The sequence below is a fragment of the Podarcis bocagei genome, assembly GCF_964188305.1.
Source record: "Podarcis bocagei genome assembly, chromosome: 3".
NCBI lineage: Eukaryota > Metazoa > Chordata > Lepidosauria > Squamata > Lacertidae > Podarcis > Podarcis bocagei.
The window spans coordinates 78,627,225-78,648,162 of NC_138127.1; the positions used below are offsets into that span (position 1 = coordinate 78,627,225).

At 43.7% G+C, this 20,938-nt stretch overlaps 1 protein-coding gene across 11 annotated transcripts in view; it reads right to left on the reverse strand.

Annotated features, from left to right (window-relative positions):
• The window catches only part of DNAH14 (dynein axonemal heavy chain 14), a 149,189-nt gene that overhangs the window by 13,503 nt on the left and 114,748 nt on the right, over positions 1–20,938 (reverse strand). For 7 of the 11 annotated variants that reach the window (XM_081186336.1, XM_081186339.1, XM_081186340.1 and 4 more), the window contains 12 exons: positions 20,522–20,737; positions 19,846–20,073; positions 17,610–17,731; positions 16,984–17,228; positions 15,799–16,238; positions 15,511–15,706; positions 13,675–13,884; positions 12,514–12,611; positions 10,625–10,784; positions 9,009–9,219; positions 7,231–7,333; positions 6,631–6,858 (listed from right to left, as the gene is read on the reverse strand). In XM_081186336.1, coding sequence (XP_081042462.1) covers positions 6,631–6,858; positions 7,231–7,333; positions 9,009–9,219; positions 10,625–10,784; positions 12,514–12,611; positions 13,675–13,884; positions 15,511–15,706; positions 15,799–16,238; positions 16,984–17,228; positions 17,610–17,731; positions 19,846–20,073; positions 20,522–20,737 — 2,457 coding nt within the window. Of the gene's footprint in view, positions 1–6,630; positions 6,859–7,230; positions 7,334–9,008; positions 9,220–10,623; positions 10,785–12,513; positions 12,612–13,668; positions 13,885–15,510; positions 15,707–15,798; positions 16,239–16,983; positions 17,229–17,609; positions 17,732–19,845; positions 20,074–20,521; positions 20,738–20,938 lie in introns of those variants that run through there. The other 4 variants (XM_081186338.1, XR_014005918.1, XR_014005919.1 and 1 more) reach the window with 4 other exon arrangements.

Below are 20,938 nucleotides of genomic sequence, written 5' to 3' on the forward strand. Positions count from 1 at the left end.
AGAGGGGTTTCGGGACATTACAAGCGGTCGTATGTGGGAAACTACTCTGGGATGTGCACAGGTTTTATCTTCTGGGAAAGCTGCAAAACTGAAATACTATTTTGTCTACAGAGGTGTTTATATTAAAAGGAGACAATAGAATTTTCTATTGAAGAAAGGAAGGGACTGGACGTAAGTTTTTGTTCCTGAATAACAAACCTCTGTAGAGATACTAGATTTTGGAATAAGAACGTTTTAGCAGCTGAACAAGACAAGAAACTTGAGAAAGTAAGGAATAAAAAGAACAAAGGACCAACTACGACACGGAAAGAACAATGGGAGGAGCAACAAAGACCAAGGAAACTAAAGGCCTCTATTAGACTGGATTTTTGAAGTTAAACATCAATAAAACAAATAAATTTAAAGAAAACCGGCAAGGTGGAATGAGAAAAATTTGGCTGTGGACTTGAGACCTCCAGGCCGATAACACACAGACTGATGGACATGGGGAATTCAAACCGGGGAAGGGAGGGGGAATCTTGGAATCCGAAGGCTATGTAACCAACTTTTTGAATCTTCTTATATCTTTTATCTTCTATTTCTTTATATAACTTTGGTATTGTCAGGGAACTGCCATCGGAGGAACAGGTGGTGGAGGGGCTCAGGGAGGAAGGAAGAGACTCAACAGCTGAAGCAGGAACCAGCAGGGGGAGGAGTGGATCTCTGAGGGAATGCGAGCAGGAGGGAGGGCTCAGAGACGCTTCCAGCGAGAACAGTGGGGAGGTATCTGAAGCTCCCATAGGGAGACCCACGCCTCGCCGGAAACTGTCACGCCGTGAGTCCAGAAGGCGGGTTTCCGTTAAGGAGCTCTTATGTTGGAGACGATTCCGAAAACAACCACTGTCGGAATCTACGAGTGACTAGGGCAGACATGTTTGTGGAGCTCTGTCACACACAGAGGTTTGTGGAGTGGCACAAACTCTGAGGGAGCACGATTTTACGCACAAGCAGCTAATCATCCCATCACAGCATTCCGACAGTCTTTGTAAGCTGTTTGTGCAGGAGAAGGCATCATGAGCGACCCAGCCGGAACCGAAGGAGCAGGGGTTGGAGCTGGTCCAAGCTTGGAAGAAAGGTACCGAGCGTTGGAAATCCAACTTGCGCTGCAGACGGCGAGGCTTGAGGAGAGAAGGGCTCAGGATGCAGACAAGAAGGGGAGAGCCACCCAGTTCACCAGAAAGGTACCAGGATTGGTGCAGAAGTTTGGGGGGGACCCCAAGGACTACCATGCCTTTAGGACAGAGATGCAATATGCCCTTAATGTGCAGTTTGATGAATTCCCTGATGAGGAATCGCGAGTTGCTTTCGTGATTGGGCATCTTGAGCGGGGGGCGAGGGACTGGGTTAGACCCCTGATGGCAACGCACAATGACGTCCTAAAGGACACCATGAAGTTCTTTCGTGCAATGGATATCATGTTTTCCAGCGATATTGAGGAGGGAGTGGTGCGCAGACAGCTAATGGCTTGCAAGCAGGGGAGCAGATCTGTCCGTGAGTACTGGACTGAGTTTACCATGCTGGTTCACAGATTGGGGTGGGATTTATCGGCGGCACCCATTCAGATGCTATTTGAAGAAGGTCTTTCTTCGGCTGTGAAAGACGAACTGTCCCGGAGCCCCAGGGCGGTGTCTATGGATCAGCTGACCAAATCTGCGCTGACCATAGGAGCGCGCCAGGAGGCGAGAGCCTTGGAGAGGCGGGAAGGTAAAGGGGAACGTTGGAAGGAGTTCCGCATTCCAGACATTCCTGAGCCAGCTTTCCCGCCGGCAGAGCCGATGGAAATCGGAACAGCGCGCGCGCGCGCAGTTTCAAAGCCCAGCGAAGGGGGTAGGAAGGAGGGAAAAGGCGCCCGGAAATGCTATCTCTGCCAACAGCCAGGTCACTTTGCCAGAGTCTGCCCCCAGAGGAAGGAATGGCAAGGAATGGTGGGAGCTGTTGAGGGAGGAGTGGAAGAGATATCGGAGCAAGTAAAAGCCAACGCCTGGCTGCCACCGTCGGGGCACAGCAGCCAGGCCAAAGAGCAGTGAAAGTGCCCACGCCAGAACCCCCCAAACCTGCCCTAGTGATAGAGGTGTCACTAGAGTTGCAAAACGGATACCCTCTGAAGATTAAGGCGCTGTTGGACTCAGGCAGCTCCTGCAATTTCATGAGCAAGGAGTTTGCAGCTGAACACCAGATACAGACGATCCCTTTAAGCAACCCCCTACAGGTGACCACGATCGATGGCAGGGAGCTGTTGGGAGGGGAAGTCAGCTTGCAGACCGTCCCAATGACAATGAAGGTGGCAAGGCACACGGAACTGATAGCGTTTAATGTGGCTACCTTGGGAGGGGCTCCCATTATTTTGGGGATGAGCTGGCTGGCGTTACATGATCCACTGGTGGGCTGGCATCAGAGAGTGGTTTCCTTTGGTTCCGCACATTGTTTAGAACACTGCAGGGAGGGAAAGGGTTCAGCAGGAGCCCAAGCTACCCTAGCAGGGACGGAAGTAACGGAGAAAGTGAAGGTACCACAACAATACGCAGATCTCAGCGACGTGTTCAGCGAAAGGGAAGCTGACCAACTACCCCCGCATAGACCCTTTGATTGTCAAATCAATTTACTCCCTGGGGCACAGCTCCCTGTAGGCAAGTTGTATGCCATGTCAGACAGAGAAATGCAGGAGTTACGAGAATTCATTGACAAGAACCTGAAGCGGGGTTTCATCAGAGAGTCAAGGGCAGTGGGAGGGAGTCCAGTGTTTTTTGTGGATAAAAAAAACACGGACAAGCCGAGACTTGTGTGTGATTTTAGGGCCTTAAACGCAGTGTCAGAACCATTGGCCTTTCCCATGCCTAGAATAGATGACATTTTGAACAGGGTGCGGAAGGGAAAGATTTTTACCAAGCTGGACCTAAGGGGGGCGTACAATCTGATACGTATAAGGAAAGGGGATGAATGGAAAACCACCATGTTCACCCCTTTGGGGGCATTTGAATATCTCATTATGCCATTTGGATTACAAGCAGGCTCAGCGTGCTTTCAATCGCTGATGAACCACGTACTAGGGCCTTTGCTTTACAAGAATTGTGTGGCCTTCCTGGATGACGTGTTGGTGTATTCTGAGAATGAGGAGCAGCATGTGAGAGACGTCAGAGAAGTGTTGCGCAGGCTGCTAGACAACCGGCTGTGGGTGAAACTGGAGAAGTGTCAGTTTCATACCAAGGAGGTGGAGTTCCTGGGGTACCGCCTGTCAGACAAGGGATTGGCTATGGATCCCGGCAAGGTCCAGGCAGTGCTGGAATGGAAAACTCCCAAAACAAAGAAGGATGTGCAGAGGTTCCTAGGGTTTGGGAACTTTTACCGTAAGTTCATCCGAAACTTTGCCCACCTGACGGCGCCCATAACGGACTGTCTCAGCAGTAAGAAGAAATTTGTTTGGACTGAGGAGGCGGAGCGAGCTTTTGAGGAGCTAAAAAGGGCCTTCGCCTCTGAAGAACAACTTCTGCATGTGGATTTACAAAAAAAGATGAGAGTCGAAACAGACGCATCAGACAGAGCCATTGGGGCGGTGCTTCTCCTGCAGCCAGGGGGGGAGGAGTCAGAGTGGAGACCGTGTGCTTTTTTTTCGCGAAAACTGAACAAATCCGAGAGGAACTACACGGTGTACGATCGAGAACTTCTTGCTATCCATGAGGCTTTTCGGAGATGGAGGCACCTGCTAATTGGCGCACAACATAAGGTGCAAGTGTGCACTGACCACAAGAACCTAGAGTATTGGAGAACGGCACGAGTGCTCAACCAACGGCAGTTGAGATGGGCCCAGGAGTTCTCCAGATTTAACTTTGAGATTTGTTATGTGCCAGGCCCAGAGAACGTTAGGGCGGACGCTCTCTCACGTAAACCTGAATATTTGGAGGGGGAGGGAGCACCCGAAGAGAGACATGTCATTCCAGAGGACCGCTGGGTGTGTGGGGCGGCATTGGTGGGGCAAAGAGAACTGGTAGAGGGAACGGAGAACGATGAATACGCACAGGACAAACTCAGGGGACTCAGGAGGGAGGAAGATAAACCCGGAGGTTCTGAGGAGAGAAACGGGGCGTTGTACTACAAGGGAGCGTTATATATACCTGAAGGAGAGTTGAGGGGGAAGGTACTCAAGCAGCTGCACGATAGCCCCACAGCGGGGCATTTTGGGCAACACAGAACCATGTGGCTGGTGACCAGGGAATTTTGGTGGCCTAAGGTCAGGGAAGACGTGCGGGAGTATGTGAGGAGTTGTGACCAATGCCAGCGAGCCAAAGGGGAAAGGCGGGCGCCGGCAGGGTTATTAGAACCGCTACCCACACCAGAAAGACCATGGGAAGCAGTGGCTATAGATTTCATGACTGATCTGCCAAGGTCCAGAGGGAAAACAGCCATCATGGTTGTGGTAGACCTGTTAACCAAAATGGCACACTTTATAGCCTGCTCGCATGCGGTCACGGCAGAAGAAACCGCTAAATTGTTTGTAGAAAATGTGTTTAGGTTGCATGGCGCCCCCTTGAGGGTGATTTCAGACCGGGGGAAACAATTTACTTCCAGGTTCTGGAGGAAGCTCATGAGCTTACTGCATGTAGAGGTAAATTTCTCGACTGCCCGGCATCCTGAAACCAATGGGCAGGCGGAAAGAGCCAATGGCATCCTCCAACAATATTTGAGGTGTTACGTCAATGACAGAGAGAATGATTGGGTGGAGAAGTTGGCATTGGCGGAATTTGCCTACAACAATGCGGAGAACGTGTCCACGGGGATGAGCCCCTTTTTGGCAAATTACGGGTGCCATCCCAGGGCTTTCCCAGGGGGGGAAGGGGAGAGATGGAGCGTTCCAGCTGCCGAACAGTTCGTAGAAGAAATGGAAGCTATCCATCGCCAGCTCCAACTTAACTTAGACAGGGCCAAGGAGGAATATAAGAGGCAGGCAGACAAACACAGGAGAGAAGGTGAAACCATTAGGGTGGGGGACCAAGTGTGGCTGTCAACCCAAGGGTTACCCTTCAAAGGGGGTTGTAAGAAGTTAAGACCCAAAAGACTGGGCCCATTTGAAATCACACAACAGGTCAATCCAGTGGCTTTCAGACTCCGGTTGCCGAACCACATGAAGCTGCACCCAGTTTTCCACAGGTCATTGCTGTCACTGTATAAAGGGGACAGAGAAGGGAGGGTCACTCGGGGACCAGCAATGGAGGAAAGGGAACAAAGCTACAATGTAGCAGAGATCCTCGATTCCAGGTGGAAGGGAGATCAAGTAGAGTATTTGGTAATGTGGGAAGGGGAACCGGAGTCGGAAAACACCTGGGTTAGGGCAGAGGATGTCAAGGACGAAGTTTTAATAGAAACTTTTCATCAGAGGTTCCCACGTAAACCTCAGCCTGTAGCGAGGTTCCGGAGGGAATACTTTGCCACCACCGACGAAGAAGAGGAGTTGGAGGGGTTCACAGATTCCGAGGAGGAGGAGGATTCAGCGAGCCAGGACGGCGATCGATGGAGGGAAGTGTTCGAGACGTCTGAAGATGAAGGAGATTCTTTTCGGGGTTTTACCTCTTCACCTCCCAGAGGAGAGGAAATGGGAGGGGGTGAGGGGGGCCCTGGAGGGGAGGTGGATGTCAGGGAACTGCCATCGGAGGAACAGGTGGTGGAGGGGCTCAGGGAGGAAGGAAGAGACTCAACAGCTGAAGCAGGAACCAGCAGGGGGAGGAGTGGATCTCTGAGGGAATGCGAGCAGGAGGGAGGGCTCAGAGACGCTTCCAGCGAGAACAGTGGGGAGGTATCTGAAGCTCCCATAGGGAGACCCACGCCTCGCCGGAAACTGTCACGCCGTGAGTCCAGAAGGCGGGTTTCCGTTAAGGAGCTCTTATGTTGGAGACGATTCCGAAAACAACCACTGTCGGAATCTACGAGTGACTAGGGCAGACATGTTTGTGGAGCTCTGTCACACACAGAGGTTTGTGGAGTGGCACAAACTCTGAGGGAGCACGATTTTACGCACAAGCAGCTAATCATCCCATCACAGGTATCTTGATTTAACATGTTTTCTTTAAAAAAGGGGGGAATTCGTGGAAGGAAATTGGGGCAGATCTTGGGGGGAAAATCTTTTTTCTATTTCTGTTAAAGATGAGGAGTGATGGTAAGATTGTATAAATTTAAATTGGCTAAAGGGTTAAACATATTAGGTTTTAATTGGGAATGAGAGCTTGTGGAACCAACCTAGGGAAAGGGGAATACGGTCGGGAGGGGAAGGAGGGAGTCCTGGAAAGAAGGTTATGAAAGCAAGAATGTAAATTTGTCTTTCTTTTTCTTTCTTTTCTTTATCTTCTTTATTTTTCTTATTCTGTTATTATTGGAAATGCTAATAAATATGATTATAAAAAAAAATTAATTAAATTTTCATTTCTTTGTGAATAGTGGGTATGCCTTGGCAGTTCCTTGCTTCTGTATCTGCTAGATTCATGGAGGAGTGGAAGCACTACTAGACGCAGTTTGGAATTTATGGTTATAATTGGTATAATTTCAAGATGATACTACTGTATTTACAACCATGCTTTTATTTAGATCTGCAAGACTTCCTCTTACCTCTAAATCTGAAGAATTAAATTCATATGGAATGTTCCAGCCCAAAGCTCCATATTTCTTTCTTTCATGAACTACAGCACTGAAGAAGCACAGACTGAACAGCAACCTTTTCCATGACGGCCCACAGGTGGTGGTGTTGAATACAGCTTCCGTTACTATTTCAGTACCACTTGCTCCAAATGTTTGAAGCAGTGTTCCCTTTAGTCCGTGTGGAGGTTCTATTACAATCTTTAGAAAATATGCAGGACGGTTTATGAAAAAAACAGACTTCAGCAAAATATATTACCTTCTAGTGAATCACTGAAAGATGATTGTAAATACATTTCATTACATGGAAGTCCTCTGAAAGCAGCTGGACTTTCCTTTAGCTGGATGTAATTCTGAGAGAGGTATATTCAAGTCCCAGTGAAATCAACAGAGTATAAATCTTCTACCAAGATATTGGTTAATTTGCTTTTAAAGTACTCTACCTTCCCATAACCACAAGGCAGCTTATGTAACACAGCCATTCAGGTGTGCAGGCCAACTGGTTGTTTGAATTATTCACCTCAAGGCATCTGAACCATCCCCTCTAATTGAAGGGATTACTTCAAATCTTACCTTAAGGCCCTTGCGCAAGATGGGTATAGGGAAAGATGGATCTGGCGTTGAACTTAACCAGAGTCTAAACTGAGGGTCTATATTTGTCTGTGATCGAGTAAATCTGTAGATAGAACAAATTTTGTAACACCACCACTGTCTAAAAACAGACTATGAAGTTGTACTGCACGGCGTTCAGTATTATTTAACCAAGAATTCATCTTTACAAGAAGTGGTATAACAACAACTGTACACATACCTACAAAAGCAGCTGTATCTCATAATCCCCTTACATATATATAATTACTACTACTTATTTTTATTATAATAAATTTATATATTGCTTATTTGCCAAAATGGCTTCGGAGTGGTTTACAAATGTAAAACCTATTATAAAAATACATCCCATTAAAAGAGTGTAACAGTTAAAACAGCATTAAAAGGGTTACAACAGGAGGATCAGGTCAAGGGATCAGGAGAATGCTTGTCTAAACAGGTTGTCTTCAAGAGCTGGCACAATGTCAATATTGATGGGGTCTCTTGCATTTCAGCAGGGAGACCATTACACAAAACTGTTGCTACTCCACCAGTGAAAAAACATCTCGAATACAGTGTAGCTGAATCTCTCCACCTAGTGAAGCATCTAGTACTCCAACCTTCGACTCCGAGGGCCAGGTCACAAAAACTAGCAGCATTGATTCTCTTCATACCATCACATTCTGAGGTAGGAAACTGTTTAGGAAGGCTTAGGTTTGAAGTTAAACTGCTTGCTTAACATGGGGACAGCAACAGTATTTTTGTGTGATTTTCCAAGCAACTGTGACAGTGTAAAATTTAATAGTAATGAGGGATAGAGAACATTGTAATAAGATAAACACTGACAGAATATAGTCTTCCCTATAGGGAACTGCATTCCAAATATGAAACTTCTTAATAACTGTTAACCACTGGTGCTATTTCTCTCTATCATGTTACTCTAAAGTCAGAATCCATAGAAATGTGTTTATGAAGAGAATTAAATGCAGAATTAAAATGCTAGTAAATGTTCATGAAGTGTGCTTTTTTAAATTGTAAATTGCTTCAGAAATGTGGAGAACTGAATTTAAAAGTGGAAAAATGAGAAAATGAGAAAACAAAAATTGACAGATCCTTCCATCCCTGTGTAAGAGTAACACTTCTCAATCAGACCAAAAGTTTATCTTGTTTTGAATTCTGTTCTCACACAAACCAACCAGATAGGAAGTCAACAAGCAATACATGAGTGCTATAGCACCTCCCACTCATATTCCCAGGAACTGGTATTCAGAGACCTACTACTTCTGATAAGGGAGGTAATATATAGCTAATTGATAGCATTTTCTTCCATGAATTTGTGCGATCTCTTTTTAAAGCCACCCATCTTAGATCCTTGAGCTAAGTGGAGAAAATTGTTCAATATAGACTACTCCCTATTAACTGAGTGATAGTCAGCATAATTCCCTAGCAGTAATTTAATTCAGCTTCGGGCCAGCTCAAAAGAACTGGTGAATAGCTGTAGAACAGGAATGAGCAACCTATGGCTGTCCAGATGTTGTTAAGACTTGGACTCCTATCAGCTTCAGCCAGCATACCCAATGGTCAGGAAAGCAGGGAGTGGTTGAGAATGAGAAGGCAATTAATAAATCAAAGGTAATAATAATAAATAAAAAACTATACTTGATTCCTACAAGGCAAATAGTGCAGTATTGCCAGCCTACTCTGGTCCTCACTCATCTGAACAAAACTGCATATACAAATAAATGCTAGGGAAAAACACTTACGATTCAACAATTTTGCAGAGTCTGGGCATAAATGAAGCTGCAAGATGACAGTTCTGGAGAAATACCCACTGTCCCTGCAGTATGCTTGATTTATATATCAAATCTTCAGCTTTGCTCCCTTGACCACGTCCCAGAGATATCATTTTCACATGTTGTGTACTTCCTTTTATTTCCTGGGCAAGGCGTAGAAAGAGAGCTGCAATATCTACACCTGTGTAGTATACATAATAACTGTTTTATTTCCACATCCAGAAACCTATTATATTGGGTCAATGAAAAGGTGTGCATATACGGTAATACTTTACGTAAAATGTATGCTGCTCTACAGAAGAATGAGCAGACCTAACATAGTATTCTATATTGCATCATTAACACGATGCCACAGGAATGAAATGACTAGATGGTTTTAAAGGGGGGAAATAATTTGGCATCTCTTTTTTGTGTTTGCCTGCTGTCATTTTCAGGCTGTTGTGCACAAATTTACGGTGCACACTTACTTGGAAATAATAGACCTCAGTGGGAAATATCTGTGTAAACATGAACATGATTCTGCTGTAGAAACTAAGTAGGATAACGCAGAGGCATGGGCCATCTATAAAACAAATAAACTTTTCAATACAATTTATGCCATTGTTATACACTTTACACTAACATACCCAAAGCAGCTAAGTGACTGTATTAAATTTTATTACTTTCAATTGACTATTAACAACTAGCACCAATTAGATTGGGCCATATATTTTCTTCCTATGTTTTATTCCTATATACATAAAAATGTAAGGCAGTTGTCACGCTGCAGTTTGCATGGCCATCAGCAGGCAGCCACACAAGCTCCAGCTTGACAACAGAATAGTAGGCAGGCAACGGAGAGAGCAAGCAAGCAGTGTGGGCAGCAGGTGGCCAATGTGAGCTATTTAATGGAGCGGGGAGGCACTTTGGCAAACCACTATCTGAAGCACCTCTCCCTCCTTTAAATGGGCTGGGGTCTGGGGTGAACTGTGGGGGGGGTGCTTGGAGGGAGCTGGGGGGGGTTGGGTGAGGTGTAAAGAGAGAAGAGTTTGCTCAGGTATAAAGGGAGCAGGGATTGGCCAGGTGTCAAGTAAGGTGGTTGGCAAAGGGGTTGGCAGGGTTGCCAAGTGGAGCAAGCAGGGTCAGCAGCGTATGGTATACTCATATAAATATAGTGAAGGGCAAAGCAATCAAACCCACCCCCTTTTACAGGACTGGAGAGGGGGTTGGATTAAGTAGAAGTGACCCTCTGCCCAACTGTCCCAGTTTAGCTGGGCTCCCACTGGCCACTAAATTTGCAAGTGGGTGCAGTGTTCTGAGAGTAGGGCTAAACTGCCCCAGGATCTGCTGGATCTCAAGTGTATCTTACTGCCATAATATGAAGGCATCAGGTCTGAGTACTGTGTCAGACTGAAGCTGGCAAAGTGTTTGGGTCCAGATTTGGCCAGATTGTCCTCCCCTTCTTCCACTGCCATCTTCGTGTGTGGCAAGCCTGTGAATGTATTGGCAACCCTGCTACTCTGCAAAGCCACATGGGGGGGGGGCATTTGGATTGTACCCTAATTCATAAAGCAGGTTTTGCATACTCATCCTTTATAAATGCTCACCTTGAGTATGAATGAGAATTATTGGAGTTATGGCATTAGATTCTTCTTCATATACTGCTTTCAAATTAATTCCTCCAATCTGAAGATAGTAATGCCCCAATTTCTCAGCTACAAATGTATGTACTGCACTAGTTAAGCTTTCTAACCGAAGAACTTTTATCTATTAAAAAAAATATGATATCACTGAATTCATGAAAGATATGATTCAGCAAAGTGAAGCACCTTTAAATTCCATTGAGTTCATTGTGAAAGCACAGCACATGTATCTCTCTCTCCCGTTGAAATACATGCAACTTAAATGTGCTTAACTGTTACTGGATTGCATCTGAATTCCTTAAAACTATCACTTCCTTAATTGCTGTGAGGGACTTTGTGCCCTCAAAAGCTAAAAATATTTGCAAACAGAAGCTATACATAAAGTGATCCCTATTGACTAGATTCCACTAACAAGTACTGCAACATATAAACATAGGCGCAACCTGCGGGATCAGGCCATTGGGCCATCTAGTCTGGTATCCTGCTCTCACAGCGGTGACCAGATGCCTATGGGAAACCAGCAAGAAGATCTGAACACAATAACATTCTCCCCTCCTGTGGTTTTCAGCAACTGGTACAGTGGAACCTCGGTTGTCGAATGTAATCCGTTCCGGAAGACGGTTTGACTTCTGAAACGTTCGACAGCTGAGGCGCAATTGCCAGTCGGCAAATCCCTTTTAAAAAAATGGAGAAACGCACCTCAGAAGCTGTTCGACTTTCGAGGCGTGTTTGAAAACAAAAGCATTCACTTCCGGGTTATTGTTGTTTGGGTTCTGCATTGTTTGGCTGATGAAGTTTTCGACAACCGAGGTTCCACTATATTCAGAAGCATCACAAGTCTGGCCTCTAACTGTTGAGGTAGAGCATAGCCATCTTGGCTAATAGGCATCAATAGGCCTCTCCCGCGTGAATTTGTTGAATCTTCTTCTAAAGCCATCCAAGCTGGAGGCCATCATTGCCTCCCATGGGAGCAAGTTCCATAGTTTAACTATACAGTGGTACCTCGGGTTAAGTACTTAATTCGTTCCGGAGGTCCGTTCTTAACCTGAAACTGTTCTTAACCTGAAGCACCACTTTAGCTAATGGGGCCTCCTGCTGTCGCCGGGCCGCCAGAGCACAATTTCTGTTCTCATCCTGAAGCAAAGTTCTTAACCCGAGGTACTATTTCTGGGTTAGTGGAGTCTGTAACCTGAAGCGTATGTAACCTGAAGCATATGTAACCCGAGGTACCACTGTACACTGTGTGAACAAGTACTTTATTTTATCTGTCTTGAAACTTCCAACATTTAGCTTCATTGGATGTTCACAAGTTCTAATGTTACACTTTTTCCTATCCACTTTCTCCATGGCATGCATAGTTTTATAAACTTATATCATGTCACATCTTACTTGACTTTTCTCTAACACTGCAATCTTTTAAAGATGAAACCTGTGCAAAGACATCTCCTAGTGTAATTGAACTTGCCTCCCCTTCTTCCTTGTGCACCTCCCAAATGGCTCTGAGGGAGACATGTGAACCCCCAGAACAGCATGTGGAAGGAGGGGGGGAAACATTCTGTTGAGCAAGGAGAAATCCTTGCACTGATGGAGCATTTTCTATAGCACAATATTGAAATCCTCCCAAAAGATACCAAGTTGTATTCAATGTATCACTAAAGTGAATGATCTGTCAGCACATAGATTTCTTCTTGTGTAATAAAACGTTCTCCACCTCTTCTCCCTCATTCCTCCTACCAAATCTGTTCTGGGGTGTTTCAGAGGAGATTTGGGAATAGTGGGTGGGTGGTGGTGGAATAAAATCCCATTGTGCTAGCAAGAATTTAGTTGAATACTTCCCACTTGATTTTACTTACCAAAATAAGTCTTTCGAATGCAGAAAGTTTCTCCCAAGGGAAAATTAAAGGTCCACTCTCCTGCTCATCACTTTTTCTCAGTACTTCTAATTTTGGGTCTGTAAGAGATTAAACAGTAATTTACAACATTACTGAAACTTTGAAACAGTTGAAACCATATAAAAATGTTGCAACAAATTTGTAACTTTTATACAGCAATATAATTGAATAACATAACTGCCAGGATAAAAGTGAAGTGTGGTAGTTCTCAAACGTTTCCCTGAGCTACACTTTCAGAATAAAAATTTGCTCATACCACACCAATTTTTAAATTGGTAAGAAATACACTGGAAAACAAAAAGAGACAACTCTTAGCAGTACTTGATTTATAACACAGAGTACAACTACCTTATAATATGACCATGGGACATCCAGAAAGTATCAAACAATGCAGCTACAGAAAAACATGAACCATTCTCCAAATATAATTATAAACGAGCCTCTTACGTATGTACCTTATGTATACAAACTCAGTGAGAGGTGTGAGCTTGCTTTATCTGGGTAATCTCATTTATATTAGGTCTAATTTGAGACAAACTCTCAAATCATCTACACGAATAAGCCTTTCTCTTCTCTGATCTTTCATATTTGTCAGAGTTGTAAATCTCTGTTCACAACAATAGAACTGTAGAATAGCTATTGTTCTTGAAGAGAGGAGTAGAAACAACTGGCTGGGAAGCCAGAGGGTCAGAGCGATGCTTGATTTCTGTCTGAATCCAAGGCAAGCAAGACCCTAATACTGTTGACTCCTCCACTGGAGGCTCAGGTTGTATATATGTGTAAATAAAGACATCACAATCTCTGATGTAACCCTATTCCAAAGGAAACATGAACCCCAGGTAAACGCCAGAAACCCCTGGAATCTCACACCACTCAAGAGATTGGGGTGGCATGCAACATTACAAAAGCCTTTTGTGGACTGGAGTCTCACTACATCAGATGCACGGATTGTGATTCTAAGTTGTCAGGTGCAAATTTCCAATGCTCTCTCATCCAAAGGAAACTAACCCCAGGAGCATTGCTTCTTCAATTTTTCATGGTTTGGGGACACAGGGAGTGTTTTCAACACTAGGTTAGAAAGGCATGCTGAAAATCAACACATAGTTTTACATCAACACTTACCTTGCCTTGGTGACACTGGTCTATAGCTTGTACTGATCAAATAATATACATTCTGACTATTTAGAAAAGCTCTCCATTGCTGAGGATTTGTTGAAAGGGAATCACACAACAGGCTGAATGCTGGCATGTGAGTGCTCATGTACCTGCATTCTTTCCACATCATGTCAGTAATCCAATGGAGTGGAGGAGTTTTCTTGAATGCACGTGAACCTAATTGAGGAATAATAATTATATTATACATTTAATTAGTGTACATATCTACTTTTGAGATTTGCAGTCCTGGAATGCCTTAGATTTAAGTTCAATGGATTTCAATCAGGCCTGCTCTCAGATAAATGGGTATAGGATTGCAGCTCTAGAGGAAGTTGTTTCTACTCAGAAATTGGCCGTACACAATATAACAGTATTCCATTGATATTACTTCCACTTTGTTTGAACTTTTGTCAAAAACTACATCACAATAGGGAAGATTCTAACACTTGTTAAATTCAGAATTTAAGTGCAATAGTTCCTTAGTAATTCACCCCAAATCTTTATAACTGTTCTTAAAATAATTATAATCACTATAAATGGAGGTGTCTGTCTACATGTGTCTCCAGACTGTCTGTATTTTGAAGGAAGGATTCATACCTGGAAATTTAGGTTTTCACAATTAAAGTGGATTAAATCACTCTATCAGCCTAGTACGACAATTTCTTTAAAAAGAAGCAGACTTTTTGGTGTTAGGATCAATGAAAGATCAATGGGGTGGGGAAACATCCACAAGCACATCAGAATGAATGCTTAATAAATACCAGATATAATCTAATCTGTCTGTGAGATCTGTGCAAGGAATTAACGATAGCTCAATATATTGGAGGAGGTCCACAACTACTTTTTTGGTAGCTTGTCCTATGGTCCTCTAATTGTTGTTTTTTAGTTCATGAATGGCAGGAGTGCCAAGTATAGGGGGTCCTGGGGGCTCAAGCATCCTCAAAAAGTTTGTTCTGGGTGCTCAGCACCCACACTGCAGGGCCCCTGACACAACTTCTGGTGCCTCGCAAAGCACCAGAAGTCACATCTGAGGCATTGTGAAACCTCAGGTATGCTGTCCGAGGCCTTACAAGACCTCGAACCGGAACTCAGGTTCTGAGGCCATGGGGTACATGACATCATGACGTCACATCACAGTGTGTGCTGGGCACCCATAACCTGGGGCCCAAGTGTTTCTTCCATCCCCACAAGTCCATGATTTCTGCATTGCAGGAGGTTGGACCAAGTGACCCTTTGGGACCTTCCATCTCTACAGTTCTACCCATTGAAGTGCCTTTACTTGAGTTTAGAAATTAGAAAAGGGCATGCCTAATTAGTACATCTTTAAAAAATGAAAACCAGATTTTTTTCCTTAGATTTTTCAGTTTCCATCATTGCCAAATTTCATTCTCACTTGTAGAGACAGGAAAAAAAAATCTGTGTTTGTAGTATAACAGATCTAAAGAATCTCTAATGTGAGGGAACAATGGAAATTTTAAAGATATTGCACTGGACTCAGGCTACCCGTAGGCAGAAGCTGCCTGTGGGAAGTTCTATTTGAAGAAGGGGTATAAGTGGCGATTTGCTGTTTTGTGCTCCCTGAAAAGGTACTCTGAAGGATTAGAGGACAATCCAAACATAATGGGGGCGGTGCTGGGGGCTGCAGGGGAAACAGCATATATCAATTATCTCCTATTGGGAGTTTCCACTGATGTGTCTTTTCTGCAAGTAAAAGGAGCCGTTTTAGAAATGGCAAGTCTATTTCTGAGAGGTGCCTGAGAGTACAATTTGACCTATACATTTACTGAATGTGGCCTTCTTTACCAGTAGTCTCAGAGTCCTGCGTGTCCATAATATTTGCCATTATGCTAGACTGAAGGAAGAATTTCCATTGATTCTCTGGTATAAATCCAAGCTTGTTAGTAAATAGATTTCCATCATACTTATTTTTCATAATTGCTGTACACATCAGAAAAGCAAAGCATAGCTGATTCTCACTGAACAGAGCTGAAGAAACTCTCTGTTGAATAAGATATTTAATAAAAACACATTATATTTTGCAGATACTAGTATTAGCCAAAAATCATTTGTGTAATAAATTCAGGTACACACCTTATAAACATTTTTTGTTAATTTCTCTATTATAGCATTAATATGTCCTTGGAAATTGACTGCGATACTCTCTATTTCGTTCTCATCTTCTCTGGCGGGAAGTCTCTCTGATTTAGTCCTAAAAACTGACCGAGGCTTAAAAATTCCTGGGGCACTCAACGAAACCCCAATTTTTACTTTGAGTATGTACTCTACAGAGTCTTCAAAGATCTTATGAAACCACTCCAGGGGAAACTGATACATATAGTTGATATGAGAAAGATCTGATACTACAAAGTAGAGGATGGCGCCATGAGTTGCAATAGGAAGATAGCTTTCACGCAGTGCCTCTATTTTAACTTCTGTTGCTGCAGATGCTTCAACACGCTCAAAAATTTCTGTTGAGGTAATTTTAGATCTTTGCAAATTGTCAATAAGGTCTCCATCATCTAGAATATGTCCTACAATTTAAAGGAAGTTTACTTCATTTGTGGTGTAGAAATAAATCAAATAATGCATTATTGATTAAATATCCACTCTTCTGTAAAAAAATTTTTTAATAAACTGGACTGTAATTGTGGATAAATCTAGTAAAAGAAACAAGGAACTTTTATGCTGCCCTTTAGTTGCAGTATCTCCCAGTATGGCTAAAGTAATATCCATAACAATAATAAGTAGGATGAACAAGAACATCAATTAAATTAAATTTAGCAAATCAGAACAATACAACTATCAGATTAAATTGAACACAGATGACAAGGACTGGGCAAGAACAAAAGGTCCAAATTTGTTGCTAGTTACTACTGCCCTAATATCTAGAGGCAGGAGGGGTTGGAAGAGGGCCTCTGGGTTGATTTCAGTATTTGGCCAGGTTTGTGTGAGAGGTGGTCCTTTAATTACAATTAGAATGGTTTACAATTTAACTTGCACAGCAATTTATACAAGTAACTAAACAGAGCACTGTTTTAGACCCATGAGATAGATTAGGTTGAGAGCTTCATAGATGAGTGGGGATCTGAACCAGAACATCCAAACTAACATTCTAACCTCTGCCTGACACATGGAAATCGTTGCAGATTACCTTATCCATGTCATTTCATATAAAAAACAATTCATTTAATTTGTAACTTATTTAGTTACAGGTGCCTATAATTTGTTCAAAACATATGGATGACATTTCAAGGATTTCTGTACATTTTTCATTACCATCTGTTTTTTGGAGAAGCCTAAGTGACTTCTGTTCCAGTTCACGAAGTGTTATTAGGTCAGCAGATATGCTTTCTAGCAACTCACAACGCCGGTGTTCAACCTCTGGTTTCTCCTTAATTAGAACAGCAGATAAAAGCTGATCTTGCAAACCTTCAAATGTTACAGTGAAATTTATCATTGTCACAATACTGCATATTGCTGGCAGAAAATGGGGGTTGGGTTTTTGTGTTGTCAAGTATAATCTGAAACAATAATTAACAATAACATCAGGTGTGAGGCAAGTAAAGACATAGCTGAGTCAAACAAATATAGCTAATTTAAAATATAGTTAGTTTCAATTTACATAAGTAAAAAATTATATAGTGGTACCTCGGTTTAAGAACAGTCCTTAATACGAATGATTCGGTTTATGAACTCCGCAAAACCAGAAGGAGTGTCCCAGTTTGAGAACTTTACCTCGGTCTAAGAACGGAATCCAAACAGTGGAAGGGCACTGGCGGCGGGAGGCCTCATTAGGGAAAGCGTGCCTTGGTTTAAGAATGGTTTTGGTTTAAGAACAGACTTCCGGAACGGATTAAGTTCGTAAACAGAGGTACCACTGTATCACAGAAAAGAACAGTTACCTGAAGTTTTGGTTGCACTCAATTTCAGAATCTCCTATTCTAATGAAGTCTTGCCCTGATTTGTTGTAGATTTCCTTTTTTAATATTGGCTTCATATTTGAATCCAGTGTTTCACTGAAATCCTACAAAGCACAAAACCAGGTGCTTAAGCCTGAAATGCAGTATGTGAGGGTGTTGACATCATAACTGGATTTATCCCCTCGATCAGAAAACCCTTGCCCACCCATCTTTTTCACCTTCTTAGGATGAGGGGACAGGGCAGGCTACTTTTGCCCCACAGCAGGCAGTGAGAATAAGAGAACAAGATGAAAAATGTGAACAGGGAGGTGTAGCAGCTGCAGAACAACCTGCAGTTTGCAGATTTAGGCAGAAGACATTGCGTGGACAAGCGGAGTCCCCAGATCCCGAGCGGTCCCCCCCGTCATGTGGAATAACGAGTCAAGACAACATGCTATGGGATTAAATTGGCCACAACTTTATTAAATTTCAAATGTGGGTAGACCTTGGCTCAGGCACTGGGCATTCTCCCTCCCCAGTCCCCAGGGACCTAGGGAGCATCAGGGTGTGTGTGTGGGGGGGGGGGGATGGGCCGGCTCTGGAGAACATATGTTCAAGCAGAGATAGCCGCCTCCGTTACGCCGCCGCCGCAGGGGAGAGCAATGACGACCTTTCGGCGTACGGTCAAAGCCTCCCTTCAGAAACCCCTTTAACGGGGAACCCTGGTATTGCCGCCGCAAAGAGGAAGATGGACTAAAGGATTCCGCCCAAGGCCTGATACCGCCAAAGTTGTGACGTTTTGCTATGGGAAAGGCGAAACCTGCCAATGCAGGGAAATTCCTTTCCGGCCCTTTAACAGCGACCTTAACGTAGCAGCGCCCGCACACCTGTGAAGAAAAGTTAACCTGCAAAATAAGACATTAACTGAGGGTGGGTAGGGTGGGAGAAGCTCTGGAGCCAAGTGAGGATTCCCAGGTAAGATCCTCCCTCTATTGTGTGGGCAGGTAATCCCTCCCCTACCTGGCCTGGTCTCCTTGGCAACGCTTCCCCCAGGTGGGATTGGACAACTGACTGAGGTAGGCGGAGACCTCCAGGTATCCCACCTGAGGGAAGGCAAGCCAAGCCTATGCTGATGGAACCGCTCCAGATCTAGGGGCTGCACGCGTCCACGCAAAGGGCGCCCCCCGTTTTAAGCGGGGAGTGGTCATTCTTGTTTAGGTATGACACTTCCTACTGGAGAAATGAGGCAGAATCTTCTCTATCCTTTTGCCTCTTCTCCAAGTGGAGGGGTCATCACTGTAGGCAGATTGACTGACAGAGCAAACAATTTCTCAACTACTAACCAGCCTTTCTCAACCTTGGGTCCCCAGATGTTTTGGGACTACAACTCCCATCATCCTTGACCACTGGTCCTGTGAGCTAGGAATCATGGGAATTGCAGGCCAAAACATCTGGGGACCCAAGGTTGAGAACCACTGTGCTAATCAATGGGAAGACGGAACACTAACCCTAACAGGTAAACTAAAAGGACTGTAGAACAGACATTTATGACAACCAGAAAGAAATATTCCAGATTGACAAACCTACAACCACCTATGTAAACCAGAACCTTTTAGCCTTCAGGCAGTCAAACAGAAAAGTTCTGGGGTAGGATAGATCACCAGCCCCTGAATCACCAAGGAGTCACCAAGGGGACAACACCATCAGATTGACAAGGTCCAGGAGCCAATGAAGGACCACCAATGAAGGGCCACCAAAATTACCTTGGCCTAGAAGCAGCGGATTTTCTGGATGGTTTGATCAAGAAGACCAAAGCAAGGAAAGGCATAGAGCAAACCCTGAGGCCAATCCACCCCCAGGCAATCCACCCCCTGCTCCCAGAGATGGAAACTGAGACACAAAGGTGTCTAACCAAGCACTGTACTTGGAGGCAAACAGATCCACAACTGGCTGACCCGGCTGCCGAACTGGCTGCCGAAAAACTTAATTCCATTCTGCCTCACTGATGGCTATGTGGCTCAACCAGTGGTTGTTAACCTCTGCCAGATGCCCCATTTTCAAGCTGAGCCCATGTCAACAGTTTGTCAGTTTCCACCATCAGTGCCTTTGAATGCCTCCTTGTTGATTGGCATAGTAAGTATAAGCTTGTATCTAGCATTGCTCAGGAATTCTAAGACCCCCCCCCCCCGGCCAGTTTATATAACAGTTGAGTGATCAGACTCAGTGGAAGCTGAACTACCTGTAGTAGGACTGATTCACCAAGACGCATAGAGTTTTCAAGTGTTCTAAAATAATGAGCATCCGTAACACGAATTTGGCGTAGTTTACCACTCATTTGACTTATCCATTTGTACGCTTGTCTTTCTGGATCAATTAGCAAAGGATAACGTTGTCCATACATAATATGTATAGCATTTTCTGTAGAGTACTGGTCAAGTGGCAAGCCTGCATTTTGCCACTTGCGGACCTGTAAAACATCAATTTTTAATACTTAAAGACTATTATCAACAATAATATTTGTTCCACAAATGATTTGAGTGATTCTGAATAATAACAAAAGAAGTATGATAGCTTGAATAAATCCCAAAAGATGATATAAATGGTAGAGGCATACTTTGGCATTTCAAATTTCAAGGTCACACAATACCAAAATTTGACGCCCCCCATCTCTACATACAATTCTGTGTATGCACTATGTTATAGTTGTGAAGATCAGCTTGGCATCCAATGGGAGGGGGGCTAGTAGCACTGCCCTAAATCTACCTCTGCAAATGGGGCCTTTACCTAGTTAAATAGGTAGTGCCTCAGCCAGCAAAATTAGACTCTCTCTCTAAAAACATCCCCACTCTCCTAATTTAATTTAAATTTCAAAGAAAACCTTGGAAATGTCATTCCCTCTGCCCATGCATTATTACCTCATTTTTTTCTGTCATGCAATTTACTAGCGAATAATTTGGAGATACTAGAATATTGCTTTCTTTGCAGAGTTTCAGACAGTCATTCACTAGTTGCTGACGATATGATGCTGATAATACTCCACTATAGGCAATACACGCTGCTGAAACAAAGGCATCACCCACGATTCCCTGCAACCTTTGATCGAAATTATTAACAGATTCTTTCCAGCGTGCCTAGGATATAAAAAACAATGTTTAGGGCCAAATATCACTGAGTACTGGACAAACTAGTTTGTTTAGAAAGTATAGTATTTGCAACATAATAAACCTATGACTTGTCAGTACGCAGCACATACTATAAGTGATTTCGTAACAATATTTACACTTGTGTAGATATTTATGTTGGGAGTATAAGAAATAGTTTAGTGCTGTGGT